This window comes from Lycorma delicatula, chromosome 4 (assembly GCF_047948215.1).
Source record: "Lycorma delicatula isolate Av1 chromosome 4, ASM4794821v1, whole genome shotgun sequence".
Lineage (NCBI taxonomy): Eukaryota > Metazoa > Arthropoda > Insecta > Hemiptera > Fulgoridae > Lycorma > Lycorma delicatula.
Genome location: NC_134458.1, coordinates 164,671,079 through 164,690,052, shown reverse-complemented (window position 1 = coordinate 164,690,052; position 18,974 = coordinate 164,671,079). Strand labels below are relative to the sequence as shown.

Sequence of the window (18,974 nt, the reverse complement as noted above, 5' to 3'; positions counted from 1 at the left end):
ATATACGTAATATATTTTTATAAATACTACGATTTATTTATAAAAAATTGAAAAATATAAAAATCTATTACCCTAATAGGCCCAGTGTATCATATCTGCTACACAGTATTTACAGCTGTTTAAAAAATTCTAAGCAGTGCTATGTTTTTTATTTAAATATATTTTATTCTACAAACTGTTCCAGGGAAATTTTTGTGACCTACTTTTGATGTAGGAATGTTGTACCTTTAGTTATAAGATTTGTCACAACAGTTTTTTCATTCAAAGAAATGATTATTAAGGTTAATTTTAATTTAATTATTTTCAATTACAAACTATTTAATTATATTGATGGTAATGACTTTTTTTAACAAATAATTACATACATCTATAATTATTCAGTTGTTGAATTTTTTCTAAAGTCTAAAATTAAGATTCTTTTTCTATGTATCATATCTGTTACACTGGGCTTTTAACCTTTCCTTTACAATATTTTTAATGAATTTCATCAAATAGGTACAATTTTTTTAAATAATAAAAATATAAACTTTAACCAATTTTTATTATTTTTTGAATATTAATTTTAATTTCTTATCAAAATTGGGTTTTATTGCATGTAATTATAATTATAATTTTAATTCATAATTAACATTCTCAATTAATTACATATAAATCCATTTCAATTATGTTTTAAATTGCTGGAAACAAAATGTTCTTGCACAAAATTGGTTAGGAAAACCGATCTTAATATCAGGGCCAACAGTACATATTGTCTATCTACACCAGTAATCGGTAACAGTAAGAAAAATAAAGATAAAAAACTAATAAGTAATTTAATATAATATAAATCTACTAATATGATATATATTAACTGAATAAATTAATAACATTGTGAAGAGCTACACGAAACATTTTCAGTGAGTTTAAGGGTACAGCTCACAACAACAGATCAGACTATATGAACCAATTCCAAAGACAAATGGAATAGAAATTTTTTCTTAAAACTGACCAAAAGATTAATTATAACTACTAATTCTATTTACTTATAGTCCATTATAAGACATTTTTATTTTTTTTTTTGTGACCAAAATAATACACTCATTCATTGTTGAGATAACCAACTAATGATGATTTAATTGAAGAGGATGATACAGTCAACTGTGATTATATAATGGCACACATATTGAATTTTTTTAAGAAACAATACAAATGAAAAATTAAACTCAAGAATGTAGCTATCATGCATATTTTGCTTTTACGTTATTTTGATAATCCTTCCTCAAAAGTATTTTTATATTGTAAACTGATGAGCAAAATTAATTTTAAATTTTAATGAAGCATCAGTGAAATATTTTAAAAGTAATGAATTCTTATAAAACAAACAGGAGATTTTTGTATGTATAATTTTTGAGAAAATATTTATACTCTAACCACCCAGTGTAACATTTATGATACAAGAGCTTAATATTAAATAAATATATAAAACCTAAGTTATAAAAATAATTTCTTCATTATTTTTAACAATAATCTTTTGATTTCAGCAAACTCGCTTCATTTTCAGTTATCTGTTTTATGTATTCTAATTTTTGTTTTGCTCCACATTTATTTCTACAGTCAAACTAACTAATCATAGAACCCTACAACTGGTAATTGTTTCCTACTAAAATAGTGTGCCATTTTATCATGAAGACAAGATTTTTTTTTTAATATAAAAAAAATATTTATTACACTAATAGTATAAGTTATGTATCAAATTAAACACAATTAATGTTTTGGGTTTAATTAGAATTTTCTTTTAATAAATACTTTTTAATTCTTAGATAAAATACCATGAAAAAATGTAAAGGTAAATATTTATGAAAATAGTTTTACTTAGTGAATGTATCTGTAAGTTACAAATAATAAATGTTTCAAAATGTAAAATTTATTGAAAAATTTGTCCTGGAATATATGCTTGACTCCTATTCTATATTAAATAGTGGAAAAATATATTTGATTACACAAATCAACAATCTTAACCTGTCTACTTAACATGCTATTGAATGGAAAGTAAAACATAAATGATAAATTATTCATAATGAATAAACAAGTCTTATTAATCAGGTTAAACAAATTAGGTTTTAATTATCAGAGAGGAGAAATAATTCCATGAACAACAAACAGATGTAAAACACAAGATAATAAATTATCCTGCTAGATGTCATTGTATTTCATATGAAAATTGAAGGTAATATATCAAAATTAAGAGCCATAGTTACTTTGCTACTTTGTTGCAATGGAATGATTGCTACTTTAAATTATTAATACATGTTACAGATTATACCTCTAGAATTTATTGTTTTTATCAATTTACAAGACAAAAGAACTGTCTAGTGTTAGAATTTTATGGATGCTCAGTGACACTATATAAATATTATTATTCCCTTCTCCCCATCTAGTAGATAAATCATACAAACTGTAATTTTAGGAATTAAATATACTACAGATGCATTTATTCTTTGCTCATTTTAATATTTCTTAATATAAGTAACAGCAAGTTTAGTAAAGGTTGTCCATAAAAGATCTTTATAACTTTAAATATTAATAACAATTTTAATACAGTTTAGAGATCTTACGGTGAGTTTTGTTTAAGAGAAGTAATTAGAAAGTTTTAGAGAGGTATTTTTGGTCATGTGGAAGTGCCACTTAACAGTTGAAACAGAAATCATGCTTATTTCACTCAGAAGTTGCCATGAATGCTCAAGAGAAGTATACGGATATTGAATGAATCATAGAAATAAAATTAGATAAATGGTTCAACAAAGTTTAGAATGCAATATAACAGACCACTACCATCATGGCCTAGTTGCATGATATAAAAATTAAGATCTTGGGAAGTGTAAAGCACAAGGAAGATTATGGCAGAGTTTGTAATATGAAAATGGTCAAACAAGTGCAACAGAAATGTATTTTCAATCAACAGCAAGTGAATTAAACAATCTTCATTCAATACATTCATAATATGTTGAGGAATCTTTTAAAAATACTGCCTTACAAATTTCAGTTACTAAAGGCAACCACACAAAAAGATTACCTTGCTCTATCATTTGGAAGTCGATGACAGTTATCTTAATATAATTTCTTTTTCCAAGTCCTACTTTTCATTTATCAGGAAAATAAATAAAGAAAATATCAGAATATGGGGCTTGGTAAACCTGTATTTCAGCGCTGAGCACATTAGAGGCAGTCTCAACGTTAATGTGAGCTGATTCATTTTTCTTTCAAGAATAAATTGTTATTGGAAACATTTACTTTTATATGTTGGAAAATTTTGCCTTCAACTACAACATTTATGATTTAACATCATCTTCCAGAAAGAAAGCACCCATCGATTTGAGCTATATCTGTTTGTGAATTTCTGAACAACATATTTCCTAACTGTTAGATTAAGCAAGATGGTCCAACAGCCATTAATGACTGAGGTCATTAACAAAAACACAATTTCTTTATATGGTGTTTCATCAAGGATTTTATCTATAAAATTTTGGGTTATTGACATGGGAGATTTAATGGCAAGAATCATTTACTGTATTTGCTAACATTGATACTCACATTGTATCATACTCAGCAGAAGCTGGATTTCCATCTGGACATTGTACAAGCTACCAATAGTACAAGCATATTGTATAGCAGTACATTGTACAAGCATATTGAATGCTTGAAAATTTCATACCAAGAAAAAATGTTAAAGTATGATCTATCTTACTGTGGAAGAATCATAATTGTAGTTAGTATTAAAAAAATTTTATAATAAAAGTTATAAAGATTTTTTATGGTCAATCTGTATTACTAAATATAGATAATAAAATATTTTAATTAAACATATTTATTTGTAATATATTATGTTAATGAAATTTTCTTTATAGTAATTTTGAGTGTGCCTGTATTGTCAATTATCTCGTATGTAGGATATAGATAGAGGAAATGAGTGTTTTATGATATATATTTTTCATATTTCACCTTCAAATTCCTTTTGCTAGAAATCACTAGCTAACTAATAACTGATTTAATAGTAAAATAAATATCTTTAATATATTAATTTGTAGAGGGGCTTTCAATAATCAGCCTGATGTTTATAAGTTAAATAGTTTTTCTTTTATGTTCGTAAATATGATAATAGAAAACTAATCATAATTATATACATGAAAGAAAAAATATTCTACTAATAAATAAAAAAATACCAGTTTCAATAATACCATCAGTAAAGTTTAATATAAAGAGGTATTTTTCCATTATGTTCAAAATATATAATTTGTAGAATTATACACCTCAAAAATTTTGCCAAATAATTAATTTCAGCAGACCACACTATTACATTGTAAAATAAATTAATTGACAAACTATATCTCTTTAAATTTACAATTAATTAATTTTAATATTGTTTGAATTATTTTTTTTTTTTCAAATTGTTTGTCCAAAATCATATAAACAAATTTAAAGATAAAAAATATGTGTTTCTGTTTTGGTTGATTTACTTATTATAACATAAATTTATAAATATAATAATAAAGCAATATGCTTAATATAATTTTTGTTTGTGTGTGTGTGTGTTTGTGTAAGTTGCATGGACATGCATCCACAAGAACAAAACTAAACAAAAAAATTATAATTCAATTAAAAATTGTAATTTAATAAATAGGGGAATTTTTTAGACGTAAAAAGAAATTTAAATGGCTTTAGAACTTGATTTAACTTTAAAATCTACATTAAAATACACCTTAAAATACAAACATATTCTAAAATTCAGGTAAATACAAATTATATTAGTGAATTTAATTAAAATAGAGAAAATAATAATCTAAGCTTTATATTTTTATATATATTTATATTAAATATGATAAGAGATAATTACAACAGTAAATATGTGATAATTACAACAGTAAATATGTTAAGGTAATTTTATGGTGATATAACAGCGTTACCAAAGCGACAGTTCATTAAACTGAAAATCATCATAAAATGTTCACAGCCATTTTTAAAAACTACATAAATGTATATTTTTAAATGTATTTCTGGGAAATCGCAGTAATATCACCATCCTAAGTTTGTTTAGATCATTTTAACTTAATTTTAGGTGTTACTAGACAAAATGCTAAGTTTTTCATGACTCTTCTCACCTGACATCATAAACGCATATTAATTCATTAATATTATGTCTGTCTTTCACATTCATCCTCTTCCAGGAGTGATGATAGTCACAGCTTTCAGCTACTTTTAAAATCAGGTTTTTTGGTACTTGCCAATGCAAGTAACCAAAAGCTATTTGAAATGACACTAAATTTATGACAAGAAATCTTTTTACATAAATATAAGAATGAGGACCAAATAATTAGTGATTAGTTTTTCTCAGAGATAATTAGTTAGACAACATACAGATGCTATAAAAATACCTTAGACTAGACCCGATCGATCAGATTAATGATGATGATTAGATTATGTGATAACACAGTTTAGAATACAAATCCACAATTGCCGATATCAAAATCCATTAGTAGTGCTTTAAAACAAATATGCAGTAATGAATTAAACAGTTTTATCCAATCTGATTAATTTTAAAAATATTTAAGCTTCAACGTAAAGCAAATAATAAAATTATCTAAGAAACAGGTTTGTTTCCAGCTTAAGTTTTATGTTATACCGTACATTTTAACAGTGATTTTCTGAAGAAGAATGTAATATTCATATAAATGAAATCATTTATTGATCATGCAGCAACATTTTGGTTATAATTTTAAACAAACTTATTTTGTAAAAAAGTGCTCTTCTATATACATTTCATCTTTCAACAGTCTAACAATGTATGGAGTTGAGACCTCCAAAAGCTATATCTTGTGAGACCTCAATCTGAGCAATGTCAGTTATTTACTGATTATCAGCAGTCTCTGAAGAACAGCATAAGAAATATATGTCTAAAAAAATAAATATCTTTTAGTTTCTTTAAAATATAGACTTAATTTCATTAACAATTTTTTTTTTTAAGTTTTAATTTATAAAAATATCTTTGTATTTACATAACCTTTTAGATAAGAGACTTTATCAAAGTATTTATATGACATAACCTCTAATGTGTTTTTACTTTTAACTGATGTAAAAAACTGCATTACAAAATTATAAATATGTAAAATATAAGTATGATGATTTACTCACTACAGTATCTAAAATTTTGTATATGGAAATGCGGAATGGAAAATTTAAAGTGAATAAAAAATCGCAGGATAGACCAGAGTTGAATCTGGGATCTTCCAAAGAGGCTGAAGTGACATCTCTCTACCAAAGAGGTTAATGGATTGAAATTTTATTCCATAATAAAATAATATACAATTAAATATTACTATACAATAAAAGAATTTCAAAAGATGTTTATAAATAAATTTAAAGGCAGAATATGAGATTAAAATGCTGCTGTTTTGAGCCTGGCAGTTAATCTATCTTAATGATCTAATAATGATACAAAAAGCCTGCTAAAAAGATTATTCTGAAAATTAAATTTTATTGCATTTATTTTAAACAATAATAGGGCTGCAAATGCTCAGTAGCATTGCACAAAAGAAATCAAACATAATAAAACTTTGTACATTTTCTACACTTTACTCATCAATACTGTAAATATATCCTATTACATATATACCTCCCTTAACAGAATGATATTTAGTCAGGGACTTAAATGATAACAACTGTGATTATGCTTAACTTAAAATAGAGAAAACATCTAAAACTGTTAGGTGAACTCAATTAAGAATTTTTTTTTTTCAAATGGATTAACAAGTTTTTTGTAGTGGATATCTTCTGGAATGTCACTTAAGTACTCAATTCTAAAGTAGTTCCCTGAATCAGAAACAAGACGTTAATAAGACCAACATTAATAAGATGGTTGGTCTTATTAATGTCTTGTTTCTTGTTCAATTGGTCAATTGAAATATTAATTTTATATATAAATGATATTAATATCTCATATCAATATATCTTTCTGCATTACACAATAGATATATGTATAAATCTATGGTTAACAAAACAATAGCAACTTTGTGCAGAATCAGAAGAAATTTCATAGAATCCCCTTCTTTAATGAATAAATATAATTTATTGATACACTCTATATCTAGTCAATTTTAAGATGGTGATACTATCTGGTTTCGCCAGAAATATACATAAATACTTCTGATGAGTTTATTATTGGATAACAGTGTAATACTATTAGCAGATGATAAAAAGCAATAAATTAATAATAAAATTAAAAAATGCATCTAAAGCATTTACAATTAGAACTATCATTATTACTTTTACGATTACAATATTGTATTAAAATAATTTAACACATTTTCCATTTACTTTACTAATAAATTATATCATATATATAACTACATATTTATCAATATTTATATTTATATCAATATTATGAACAGCAATCTACATACACAACATAACTACTATGCTACTACATAATTATATATGTTGACAATAATTAATAATATATCTACTACAGATAAAACAGTAATAAAAATAAGGGTTTTTTTTTCAACAGCCATTTCATTTTTGTTATATTCTTTTTTTTGGAAATATATAATGACACAAACTAAATCAGCATGTACTAATGATAAGCAAACACTTCATAATCAGTCAGTTTCATGCAGAACTCTGTTAACACCCTGCTGATTCACAACTGTACTGCAATGAATTACAAGGTCTGTTCAAAAAGAAACCAAATTTTTGAAATGTTATGCTCACGTAAAAATACTCATTATTCTGGCTAGTGGTGCTGCATAATGAGATTCTTTAGAAAAAAATATTCTGTTTACAGTTTCAGTCTGTATCATTTCATTTCAAGTCTGCAAGGATGTAAATGGGGTTGCGTTACTTGCAATGATTTTCTGATAAAAAGAAAATTTAATTCTGGAAGAGCAATGTGTTCATGTAAAATTTAGTTTTGATTGGACAAGATATTTACAGAAACTTTGAAAATATTGCAAAAAGCTTGCGAGAAAAATACAAACTGTATGATCAGTACAGCATTTTAAATCAAATACAACAAAGTCGCTCAAATGGAAAGATGATATTTATCACCTTTTTATCAATAAAGTGTTTTTTCTAGATTAGTATATTTGATGTGGCTATAATATCAATAAGTGACTCTATTTGTGGAAATAATGTGGTGTTTGAGGGTGACAGTGAGAAAAAAGAAATCTAGAGCACGGGCAAACAAATGATGAATGCTGCACTATGACAAAGCTCATGCCCATTTGGTGCTTCTTATTGGAGATTTTTTGATGAAGCATAATACAACTGCACCCATTCACCCAATCTAACATCAGCGGATGTCTTTCTGTTTCTGAAGAAGAATGTTACCCTAAAAGGATACCACTTCCAGAAAACAGAACAGATTAAAAAAGATTTGTTGTGAACAGGCTGTTTCATGAGATATTTCAGAATACACTCATGTAGTAGGAAATCTACAAGAACTGCATATAACTGGAGGACAATACTTCGAAGAGGACAAATCTGATTTGTTGTACAACTAATATAATAATTTTGAAAAAAATTGGGTTCTTGGACAAACCTCATATGTATTATTTTTATAGAAACAAAAAGAAAATTTTTATACAGAACATAATATTAAAAATACAATTAATGAAAATCAGATTCATTCAAGGGGTTAAAACATACCAGTAGTAAAGATAAAATAAACATATATAAATAAAAATTTTAATACTTTGTAAAAAATAAGAATTTTAATCATTCTATAACACCTAAGAATTTGGATCATACTACAAATATCTCTGAATTGAATTAATTCCACAGGATATAATAATAATCCGATCAATAATATAAATAATTAGCACTGTGGCAAAATGTTCTGTTCTGTGTTTCTTCAAAAACCAGATTCAAATCAGAATAAATGATTACTTCTAACTACGCATTATTCCACTTAAATTCATTATTATATGAACAAAACATGGCACATTTTTAACCAATTTATACAAGCAATAAAAACAGAAGATTAAAATGAAAGAAGAAACACTACAATTCATGAACTATTTGTTGTACATTATAGCCTGAGTTATAAATCTCATATCACTGAGTCATTAATCCTTCAGCATGGTTTCACACACATGTAATGCAGTGACAGCTGTTATGGTGATTAAACATACCTGGTATATTTTTCATCATAACTTAAATGCTGTTCGTTACTGTCTTTCTATGTAATCAAATAAGCAGTTTTTTGTATTGTTTCTAGAAAATTCTTCAATAAATTGAAATATTCAACCTCTTTATTTATAATACTTCATAATTTTAATATATATTGATTTAAGGTGAGATTTAACTTACTTTCATTTAAACACGGTCAGATTGTATGCAACTGTTGTGCAGTTACCTTCCATGCTTCACTTTACAGATTTCTTTTGATTATTTGGTATGTCCTCCTTTTATATATTCTTTGGATGTAAATAATTATTTAACCATTAAAATTGAGATTTTAATTTTGTGCAAGTGATAATTAAAATATTATATGAAAACAAAACTATCTGATTTCAATATGAAATCAGATATGATTGTTTATTGTTTTATTTGGTGGAAAATTTATTTAAGCATAGTTTTCACTATCTGGTAGAATGTTAGTGATAAGTTTATGTTCACTAATTAAAGAATTAACTAGTAAGCTACATACTGATGCAGACATCAACGAAAAAACATGTTAATGCAAAAAATAATTACTGCCAGGAGTTACATTCTGTAAAAAAATGATTACACTTAAAAATTAAAAAAAAATATGAATAAATTTTTGTTCATATTTACATTTAATTTTGGTTGAACTATAAATAAGTTTTGAAAATCAGTATCACATTAATATTTTTATTTTTTTGTTTTTTTTCTTAATAAAATTTATAATAAACAGTATAATATAAAATGAGCCTAGGTGTTCAAATAATATACATGATAAAGAAAGCACTGCCAGCAGCACTTGAAAATATGAACAGACACACACAAATAATTTTATATATATATAGATGGAGAGAGCAAATAATATAATTAATTATATTTCATTTGTTTATTAAATACATAAAAGAAATAAGCTAACACAAGAAAAAAAAAATCTACATTCAATTACACAGTCTGTCGAGAACAAAATCAGATGCTAATTTAACAGATTAACATGACTTAAGTGTATCTATAATAACAAGCGATACTGTAATTTAATGTGACATTAAAATAGTTTTATTTTTAATAACATATTTATAATCAAAAAAAGAAAATAAGAATTAATAAACAACTAGAAATCATAAAACAAAAATTTGGGGTAATGTAATAATAAATAATTTACAAAATACAAAACAACTCAACCACAAGACCAGCTGTGGTAAAATGTTGCTTAAAATAAAATAGTAATTTTCTGCTCTCATCCGTTCCTTAAAAAATAACACATGCACACACCTATACACACACACCTACACACACACATACACACACACACACACATACATACACACACATGCACACACACTCACAGATAATTAATATTAATGTTACGAGGACTTAAGAATTAATTATATTTATTATTTAATTCATAAATATATAATGTATATAATAATTATTTCATACAACAGAAAATTTAGAACGTAACCAGTTCTGTAGGCCTTCTATAACATTAAGTTAGGAGCACATGAAATGTTTGATTAACTTTATAACTTATTTTATAACATTTAACACACACAGATTATATGTATTACATATATTTTGTACCTATACACATAAATTAGCAATGCATAAAATGAAATAAAAAAAATAATTAACTACAAGCTTATATAACAGCAAACAACATTTGGTAAGAATAAATATTTAAAAGTAGAAAATTAAAGCATGAAATCAAAACAAATGTAACAAGTAAAAAAGTAATAAATAAACAGAATAAACCAAATACAAAAGTAATTAAACAGTAGAGTTTATAAAGTACATATGTGTTTATATATATATATATATATATATATATATATAAAATAAATATATTTAATAAGATAATATAAATATATTTACATTATTATGACCTTTATTATAAAGTCAAATTATTAATTTTCTTCTTTAATTTTTTTATCAACACACAATAAAGACCATCGTCATAGTTTTTCACATTTATCACGCCGATCATTTGAAATCTGTGACTGTGAACATTGTTCAGTTAATGGAAATGATGTTGTACGCCTAGCTGATCTGTAATTAAAATAATACATTATTACTTTTACAGGAAAATATAGATACATAAAGTTAGTTTAAGTGATGTTTCATAAAAATAACACATTTAGCACTAAAAATATACATGCAGTCACAAACAGTAAACAAAAAAAAAAAACAGAATAATGTGAATTGGCACATGTCTTATTTATTACGTGATGTTGTACATTTTGCATCTAAGTACTCATATTATTTTGATTAAGAAAATAGTTTAACCAGAAGAGGGAGGGAAAATAGTTTAGCCTGGTTCTGGCATGCTAGAGAGAACTATACAATCACTTCTACTGCATTTATATTATGTTACAGACTACCAAAATTATTGCAATAAATAAAATTTTTTTGTCATGTAAAATCCAATTACATGCAATATTAATATATTATTTTATTTGTTGAGTTTATGATTAATAAACTTTAATCTGCACAAAATTATTAAACATTAACATAATATTCTGTTCAAAATAATAACTGAATATATTATTTGTAAAGAAGCAGTTTTAAAACAAAAATGGTAATACATTTTTAGTATTCAAAAATAGTATAAATCAAAATACACATAATATAACTAAATTAGAAATGATCAAATAATATTGAAAGATATCAGATATATAAAATACTCTGTAACAGCGTATTAATCAAAAGATAAGTCTGTATAGTGATATATCCAATCATACAAATGTAGTTCTCAAAATGATCAGTTTAACAATTGTTATTGTAAACAGCATTTTTAGTTCTGCTTTTCAAATAAGTAGGAATACAAAAAACTAACTAAAATGAGTTTCAAGAAATAAATAATTTAATTAAAAGATGCGCTGATAGTAGAAATTGCAGTTAAAATTTTTATTGAGACAGTTATTTCAGTTACAATCTTTTCATCTCTCTCCATATAGCAATGTTGCTTTTTTTGTGCACCTGAATATTATACTAAATGCATGGGTGCATTAAGTATAACAATATTTTTTAAGCACTTATACAGATGAACAAGCTTTTTTTATACCTTGTTCATAAAATATGCTCTTAAGAATTAAGCCTGTTCAGCACTACTGGTTTCTTTAGATGAAGAAACCACACAATCGTTTCTTTAGATGAAGGCGTAATGGAAGTAAAGTCACTAGTTTCAACGTCCAGGCAGTAAGGGGAATGCTAAAATAATTTAATGAAATTACTAAATCGTTTAGTAAATTAGTAATATAATTTAATTACTAAATTAATAAACAGTTCAGGCAGAAGTTAATCGTGAATGTGAACAGTTCCTAACATCAGTATTCTATGTAACTGGTTCCGAACCGCTACGACTGACTTTTTAAAAAATTATTTCAGTGCTCAACTGATTGTATTTTCCAGGCATATAAAATAAACTGTAAGGACACCTTTTAGTTCCCAGGAAACAATGACAACAATTGTCCATATTGATCAGTTTTCATACATTTTTTGCTTCTAGTGAACTTTAATAACACAATTGCATGGATTGTTGTTTTGAATTGATATTGCATATCTTAATAATTGATGTCTTGATCAGTAAAAATTAATTTCTATCTCTTCTGTATTCAAAGATTTACTGATTTTAGTCCATAATATTCGGTATGTTCAGAGTCCAGCTAGCAAACAGTTTATGGTAGCTGTTTTTCTGGAACTCTCTATACTATAATGTCTGAAAGTGTTACAGCAAAGAACACTTAAATCATTCGTTTTCTCAACATGTTTGCATTCAGTTGTTTGTTAACAATCATCTGTTTGAACAATAGCCTTCCATTTTTTCTTATCAACTTCATCATGAACATAGTAACATTATTATGCTTATGATGACATTAACCTTCTTTCCTTTACTCATTAATGAAGGCTCATAAAGTTCATATAGTTCACTGTGAATTAATTTAGGCTATCACCTTCTCCACTGAGAATTTGAATCACAGATCTCACTTACTGAATTCCACATCTGACTTCAAAATCAGTGCAATTGTTTATTATAAGGGCTGTTATTATTCATTATCACAGAAAAGTAAACAGACTGCAGATAGAATGGCCAACAATGACCTAATTAATCACTGGAAACTACTGAGCATCAGCAATCTGACTCATTATTGCCAGTCACTTTTATTTATTATCAACTGACACTTTGTTTTGATCAATTTACTCCCCCCCTCCGCCACAACCACCTAAAAATCTAAATTCCCACTAAATAACTTATGAACATATAACAATACATGCACTGAGGGTGTATAAAAACAACTGTACAAAACAGCAGCCACAAGAATTACCACCATTATGGAGATTTCACTGAAATACTAATTAAAAAAGAGTAAAAGAAATCAGAGATTATATTTTTTTCTTTTATTATTTTTTTTTACGCTTACAATTTCTTAGAACTTATTTTGTGTTTATTTTATAAGGGGAATGAAATGATCAAATAATGGATTAAAAAATTCTATACTCTTGCCGAGAATCAAAATTAAACCAACTAATCTAAAAATCAGTCTAAGCTATACAACACTATCTAGCCAACAAGCTCACTTTTACAGAAAGATTTTAAATTGCACAGCAATACTTCAGGAACAAATTTTGGACAGTATATTAGAAAAAAAGTGGCTATAAATACAACTCTGGAAATACTTTAGTTTTGAATTTCAGATAGTAATTTTTGCCCCTGATCTTTAAAATGAAGACAAACTAGAATTCTGTGGTCGCTTTTGTTTTTTTGACCTGAAAAAATTGAATAAAAATCACAAAATTGCATCTACAGTAGTTTTTAAGAAAATTGCTTCAAAGGCAAAAAAAATGACTAAAATAATGATTTTATAAGTTGGCTGTAAATTAATTTTAATATTTTGCTAATAAAGAAAATAAAATTTCTAACAAAATGTAAGAGAACTAATAGAAAAATGATGTAAATAAATACCAGTCTCCAAAATTAGACTTTACTTCAAAACAAATCAAAATGTGGCAAAAAAATGTTACAATTCATATAAAAAAAAAATCATTCATAATGCTAAATAACTAAACAAATTAAATTATCTAAAAGTTTTTTTATTTCATGAACCTGCAATGACACCTGATCAACAATTAAGTTTTGTGTGTAATATAGGAAAAAGTTTGTTTGTGATTTGTGTTACTGTTTTAGAACACAGGATTTAATCAATACATAATTTAATCTGCTATTATATATAATGGGAGACAAATTTTTATAGATTTCAAGGGGTTACAGACATGCTGTTAATTTATGATAAAGTAAATAATAATGGTAAGGCTGTAGCTTAAGATTATCATCATAAATACCCAGCTCAAAGATGACTAAATCATAAAATGTGTGGACAAATGTCTCAGAGGAACAGATATTCTGAAATCAAAGCTAGTGAATTTCAGTCAAGAATAGCTTGTAAGAACTACAGATGCTGAAGAAGAATACTGGATAGTATACAATTATCTCCTACTACAAAACACAGAAGTTTGTCGTATTATTTAAATGTTTCACAATCCAACATGCGGTAAATGTTATGGGAACAATTAAGTTTTAAATGATGTTTGAATCTGGAAAACCTAGTTTGAATCTGTTTGCTCACTCTGATATGTTTCTGACAGTTTAACATAAAAAAATGTACATGAGCACTCATCTACATACGTTAAAATGTAGTTCATACTTCATTACACAAGTTAAAACTGTCTTTAAATCCATTGTTAAATATTGTGTTAGTAAATAAAATGTATCATACTCTCCAATATTTTTCCTCATAACTGACATCGGTCAACTGTCTGTTTTTGTAGTGGCAATTCATAAATTTCTACAGCAATGATCAAGGGTAAATTTTTTTGATGGTAGTACAACCAAATAAAGTTGAATCTATATAAAGTTCAGAGAAACTATTTATTTTTTTTTTAATTTTAACTTAATTTTATTATTCACATTAAATAGATGAAATTTTTTTGGTACATCTCAAAGTAAATGCATATTTTTTTTTTAAAAAAAGCTTCTTCAGAATTAAAAACTATTTGTTATTAGATTACACAAACAACTGTCTTGATGTACTCCAGAAATATATTTTCAAATGAAAAAATAAAGTCTAAATTAGTAATTTTATAAGGAAATTTCTTAACTGATAAAAGTTAACTATTCAGAGGCTTGTGTTGTTCATGAAAATAAGATGTGAACTGGAAAAAATTTACGAATGAATGCATTAAGGCCAGATTTGTAGCTTGCTTCAGAATGGATCTTCTTGATTTTAAATTAACTGAATACTACAGTGGAGTTTTTTGGGATATATATGTATTTTTATGAATAAATCTCAGAGTTCTGTTTCAGCAGAACCTACTTTTTAAACCTTTTATGACATAAAAAGATCACAATTAACTGAACTCTACATTAAACACTTGCAAAATAGGTGTTAATAGTTTATTAGAATAAAGAACTTAATGATGTCAAGTTTATTACAGTTTCAATGATCCAAAGCAAACTTTAAGGAAGATGTTGGAATGAGGCAATTTTCCAGTATCAGTCTCAGAAATTCCCATTTAAAATCATTGAGGTGTTAATACTCAACCTGGTGCCAAGATACTTGTCAATATTTCAATTATATGATTTAAAAGAAAGATAATTTTTAATATAAGCTGATAATAACAACGTTAATAAAATAAATCTATAAATAATTATTAACAGTAAGTAAGCGTGTAAGAAAAAAGCGAACATGAAGGTCAGCTTCTTAACGCAGTAGCAGTGAAAGTGAAAGTGATAGAATAAAAGTTTTTACAAAAGTTCACTGTGATCTAAATGTACATTCTATGCAGTAATAAATGTTAAAAAAAAATACTTACATTACAACATGAAACAAAATTTATGCCTCGTGACATACATAATTCATGTATTTCTTAAACACACATGCGGATATAATGGTGATAACATTCACTTTAATCCAATAAGAAACAATAGATAAATTAAAAATATATGTTTATAATATTAACAATAGGTAATTATCAGAAGTGTATTCATGCAATTATTGTTGTAGCATACGATAATGTGCATTAATATGGTGCTACCAATAACAGTGAGATCCCTTGTACAAATTATTTTTAATAAGAATAAACTTAATTGATATAAATTCTATAACCAAACAATAATGCATAACAATTAATTTAATTACAGTAAAAAGTACATCATTAACACACCTATACAGTGTAACATCAAGTTTTTCAAGTGTTTATAGATGTTAATTCTTATACCTAGTGTGCATAGTGCATACTCATGCATTCAGTGAAAACATTTTTTTTTATTGACATGACAACAGCTGCCCTATTATATTTCTTAAAGAATCACAATCTGAACTTTTTAAGTGTATTAATTATAATGAAGCAGTCAACAATTTAAAAAATGTTTACTTTTTTATATATAAGATATATATATATACACACACACACACACACACACACACACACACACACACACACACACACACACACACACACACGCACACGCACACACACATGCACACGCACACAAGTTTTTTAGTATTTTATTTATATAGAAAGTCAAATCTCCCTACTGCAGCTCTCTTTATAATGGAACTCTCACTATAGCAGCAATATCTCTTGTCCCTTCACACTGCTATACAAAAGTATGGTATTTATATTTCTTTAGTACAGCCAACAAAATCCCAGTAATCTCTTTACAGTGGTTCCCACGTGTGTCAAGCTGCCAGCTTTTTTAGGTGAAAATAAAGTTTTCGTAAAATTTTACAACTGTATACAGTTTAAGAACAGGCTGTTAGAAGGGTAGACTACTATATTATGAAGAGAGAGAGAGAGAGTGAATGATAAGCCAAGGTAGGTAGTAGGCCTGCTGTTCTACTGAATGCAGTAGTAAAAGACTAGATTCTCAGTATTTTACAGTGGAGTATGGGTGATCAGTATACAGCATTTCCCTCATTCTCATTTTTTCCAGGAAAAACATGATCACATCACAACAACTTAGGTCAGGTGGTCAGGCCTGGCCAGTTGTTTGTTTAGAATGTTGAGCGAGCATTTCGAATTCTGAGCGGTATTTGTTTGCAGATTGTTTTTTCTGTTAAATTAGTGTAGCTGTCTTTACAGCTTAGTTATTTTATTATTTAAACCCAAGTTTATTTTTTCAGCCATGTTGTCTTAGCATAAAATCCTACCTTTGCAAGAAAAAATGGAAGTCATTCTTGAATTAGAGAAAGATGTTAAACAAGTTGATGATGTTAATCAGAAGTTTAACTTAGTGAGCTCATCAGTATGCAGAATATGGAAAAATACACACAAAGTTCAGTTAGCTTACACTGAAAAGAGTAATTTTAAAAAGCTTCGAAAACTGGACTGAATAAATTGATCAAACTGTTTTACATTGGTTTCAACAAAAACAAAGTTATGAACCCAAGCTAAACTCTTCACTCAAGGGTTAGACGACAATAATTTTAAAACTTCTGCTGGTTGGGTAGAAAAATTTAAGAAGATACAACATTTCTTTCGCTAAAATTAGCAGGGAAGCGAAAGATGTTGATTTGAATGCTACAAATGACTGATTGAAAACTCCATGGCCTAGAATATGTAATAGTTACAAGGAAGAATACATATTCAATGCTGATGAAACAGGATTTTTTTTAAAGAGCTCTCTGATAAAACATTAAAATTCAAATGAGAGAAAATATATAGATTTTCATAAGAACAGATCACTGTTTTTGTCTGTGTTAACATGAGAGACTGAGAAACATACTTTGTTAGTTAACGGAAAATCAATAATAGTGAGATGCTTTAAAAATTTAAAAACTCTATTGGTGAACTATCACAATAATAAAAAGCGTGGATGACTGCTAAACAATTTTTTCTTCATCGACATTATGGAATTACAAAACATAAAAATTCAACTTTTACCAGCAAATACAACTGTTCTTCAGCCGATATACCAGGGAGTTATTAAATATCTCAAAGGCTACTGCAAGAAGAAAATATTGTCTGGGCTTATTAAAGAAATGGATTTGTTACAAAACAAAGATTCACTCTGAATCATTCAGTAAGTCTGCTCCAAAAATTATGCAAAAATGTGACTGAAGCAACAATAAAAAATGCATTCCGTTACGCTAGCTTTGTTGTACATACTGAAAAGAATAATTCCAGATGTGATTTAGAAAATGATATTTTGCTAACTGAGCGGATAAAACAATCTCAAGTGCCTCAATAACTTGCAAAAAATGATTTGGATGTTACGTAAGCATCAATGATGACTTGACCACCATTACCTTTGGGACATGAACAATAATAGACAATGTAATCACTCAAAATTATGAGAAGTGAAGAAGAGAATGAAACAGAACCAGAGATAATACCTTCCAATAAAGAAGCTCTTGAAGCTATTCATCTTGTTTATATGTATTTCAGCTGTCATGACATTGATGAGAATTTACAGTGGCAGGTTCTGAACAATGAAGAAAAATAGAAGACACGTTCTTATAATCAAAACGTAAACAATTAAAAAATACCAGTTACTTTAAACAGGAATAAATATTCATTAAAACTGACTAATATAAGTGAAATTTTTAACTTTAAAAGTGAAAATTTTTTCATAATTTGTGTGTATTTGAAATGTTCTTTTGTTTATGAATAAAATCATAGAAGTTTCATTTTTCATTTTTTACTTTTTCGATATTTTTGTAGTGTGTCAGTGTATTTGAATAAGTGTTATATAGTTCTGAATAACTACAGTCTTGGTACTTGAATTAAATATGAATTCACAT

The 18,974-nt window shown here is 26.7% G+C and overlaps 1 protein-coding gene across 2 annotated transcripts in view; it reads right to left on the bottom strand.

The window, feature by feature from the left end:
- Positions 1 to 11,090: 11,090 nt before the first annotated feature.
- Positions 11,091 to 18,974, bottom strand: part of rdgB (retinal degeneration B) — a 256,093-nt gene continuing 248,209 nt past the window's right edge. For both annotated transcript variants that reach the window (XM_075364651.1, XM_075364652.1), the window contains one exon: positions 11,091 to 11,220. In XM_075364651.1, coding sequence (XP_075220766.1) covers positions 11,127 to 11,220 — 94 coding nt within the window. In that variant the 3' untranslated portion in view covers positions 11,091 to 11,126. The remainder of the gene's footprint in view (positions 11,221 to 18,974) is intronic.